The sequence below is a fragment of the Dichotomopilus funicola genome (assembly GCF_033296635.1).
Source record: "Dichotomopilus funicola strain CBS 141.50 unplaced genomic scaffold C8A04scaffold_37, whole genome shotgun sequence".
In the NCBI taxonomy this organism is placed as follows: Eukaryota; Fungi; Ascomycota; class Sordariomycetes; order Sordariales; family Chaetomiaceae; genus Dichotomopilus; species Dichotomopilus funicola.
In genome coordinates, this window is record NW_026944058.1 from 165573 (window position 1) to 168326 (window position 2754).

The window sequence follows — 2754 nt, forward strand, 5'->3', positions numbered from 1 at the left end:
CTATGGTCCCGCTCGGGTGTACCCGCTCCACCTGCAAACGTGCGTGTGTCAGAGAAAGCATGGTGATGCGCTGGGTGACCCCACAACGACATATGTGCTGTGACTCGATACGTCTCGAGCCCCCCGATGGGTACGTGGCGGGTAGCAACGAGCATCAGGAAACTTCATCGACGACCAGTCAGGACCAGTGAGGGCCGCCTCAGGGAGTGAGACACACGGGCGACTCTGCGAATCTGACCTCACTTTTCGGTGTCACTTGCTGTTGCCCGCGGGTTTCGTTGGCTGGCCCTCTCAAACCGACACATCCTCGCTAATCGCTGCTCTGCCGCGTGGCCCAACGCTCACTTGTTCCGAGCGGCCTAGAATTCATGAACCGCGTTTCTTATAGTGCAAGTCCGAGGATCTAACGTAATGTTTGTAGACAACTTGTCCGAAACCACGCCTACCGCCCAAAATAATTTCCGCCTTTCACCGTTCTGCGAGGGCGCACTGACCACTGGATTTGCTTGCCTGGATGGTGAGCAACTGGCCGGACCACAGGAAGGGTTAGGAGGGCAGAGCCAAGTGAGCTTGAGCTCGACGTAAGGTCAATAAGACGACATATGGACGGTGAATCTACCACACTAGGAGCCCCGCATACCGCCAAAAATGGAGACATACTACGGTCAGGTGCGGTCACCCGCCGACGCTATCAAACTCTTTGAAGCAACCCGGCTTGGCCTCTTACCTCGAGTTCAGCGGCGCCTATCAGAAAAGGAACGGCAAGCCATCCGGCCCGGCTCCGTATTTGTTTGGGATGAGCGGGAAGCGGGCATGCGGCGATGGACGGACGGCAAGTCGTGGAGTGCCAGCCGTGTTGCCGGGAGCTTCTTGACGTATCGGGAGATGGAGGGCAAGAGGGGGAATGCATTCGCTGCTGGGAGGAGAGCGGCCGGTAAAACGCCGGATTCTGGCCGTGGGAGCGACGAGGACCACGACGACGGAGAGCCGGATGGGTATCGCTACAAGCCCGACGGGCTCACCAAGCAGTCCTTTAGTATCACCAACTCGACCGGCCAGCATCTTCACCTGATCGCATACTGCTCGAGGGCGCTGCAGGACTTGCCACTACCCAGCAGCGACCCTTCGCTCCGTCATATCGTACCAGCAAAGGGCATGTATCCCGAATCGAGCCTTGCCGAGGCCACCCCGGCCGCTGCCGCAAGAGCACCCGTGGCTCAACCCCCCTACATGCCTCACCACCACCAGCCTCCTCCGCACCACGGATACCCGCCCCAGTACCCGCACGCCGGCTATGCGTGGCCTCCTTCTCCTGTCGGAACGCCGCCCTATAGCCACGGCCACTATTCATACCCACAAGGACCTCCAGCCGGGGGCCCACCTCCAGGACTACACCCATACCCGCCACACCCTCACCATGCCCACCATCCTTATCCGCCGAATACCGGTCATGATCGATCACCACTACCTCCCCCCCAGCCGCACCATTACCCACAACCACAACCACACCCACATCCACACCCACACCAACATCCACACGGGCCGCCACTATCTCAGCATCAGCCGCAGTCGCAACACCAACAGCATCAGCAGCAGCAGCCGCCGCAGCAACAACTGCAGCACCAGCAATCGCCCCCGATGCATCCTTCACAACAACAGCACCCACAGCTTCCCGCTCCTCAGCCTCCGAAGATGGGAGCTCCCGCTCCGCAGCCCTACCCGCCAAACCAACAACACCGTTCCCCACCGGCATCCCACACACCTGCCCCTCGGCTGTCGCTGCTCGACTCGCCGGGGTCACAGCACCTTCAGGCGCAAGCACGAGAAGCTGTCCAGATCGAACCGCGACTCGCCCCAATCGACGCTGCGCGTGGCCAGCACAGCCCCCTCCCCGCTCCCGGCCAGCTCGGGCAACACCAAGCAAACGGAATCACCCCGCCTTCCGCGTCCTCGGCCACAACGCCAGGTCTCACTCCCTCCAACCTTGCCACCAGCCCCATCGTCAGGGCCCCCTCCCGCTCCCCTCCTCGCAGCGCTGTCTCATCATCCGACGGCGGCGGCGGAGGAGGTCGCAACGGCAGTCTCAGCGTGTCCGCCTCGACCCCAGCAAGCACGCGTCCAACGCTGCAGGCGCTCCTACACCCAGATTCGATCATCCCCCCTCTGACCGGCTCAGAGCCGAACAGCGCAAACCTCATGAGCGCCAACCCCATCAGCGCGGGGAGTGGGATCAGCGGTGGTGGTAGTACTAGTGTCAACGGTGCAGGAACCGGGGGCGGCGGTATCAGCAGCGCGGGTAGCTCGCCGCGTGGGAACGGGTCATCGCAGCTCTCTGCGCGACCGCAAGGGGAGGATGCGCGCACGATTGGCGCACTGAACCGAAATTTCTTTTAATTTTCTGATTTATTTTTCTTTTCGGCTTGCCAGTTTGCGAGTATTTTACTTGACTTGCCTTTGAGACCCCTCTGCAGGCGATTTCTTTGGCCCTGGCGTTTGTCTATCTGTCTGTCTGTCTGTCTCTGTCTCTGTCTCTGTCTGTTTGCATGGCACGGTTTTGGGGACCGGCGGGTATCACGCATGCATTGTCTGGCGTATGTGGGTTTTTTCTGTTTCTTTCGGGGCAGTTAGAGCTTGAGTGATGGGATGTTGGTTGGGGGAGGTTCCATGTTGTGAACAGGAGACGGGATGAGAAAGAGAGAATCCAAAAGTTGCTGGGTGTTAGCTTAGTGCAGCTTCAATTCAGTGACCAGATTT

At 60.0% G+C, this 2754-nt stretch overlaps 1 protein-coding gene across 1 annotated transcript; it reads left to right on the forward strand.

Moving 5' to 3' along the window:
- Positions 1 to 648: 648 nt before the first annotated feature.
- Positions 649 to 2394, forward strand: C8A04DRAFT_29286 (Gti1/Pac2 family-domain-containing protein; the record flags this gene model as incomplete). The annotated part of the gene is made up of 1 exon (XM_062780955.1): positions 649 to 2394. The coding sequence occupies one exon, from the start codon at positions 649 to 651 to the stop codon at positions 2392 to 2394; it is 1746 nt and encodes a 581-aa protein (XP_062636429.1).
- Positions 2395 to 2754: the final 360 nt, after the last annotated feature.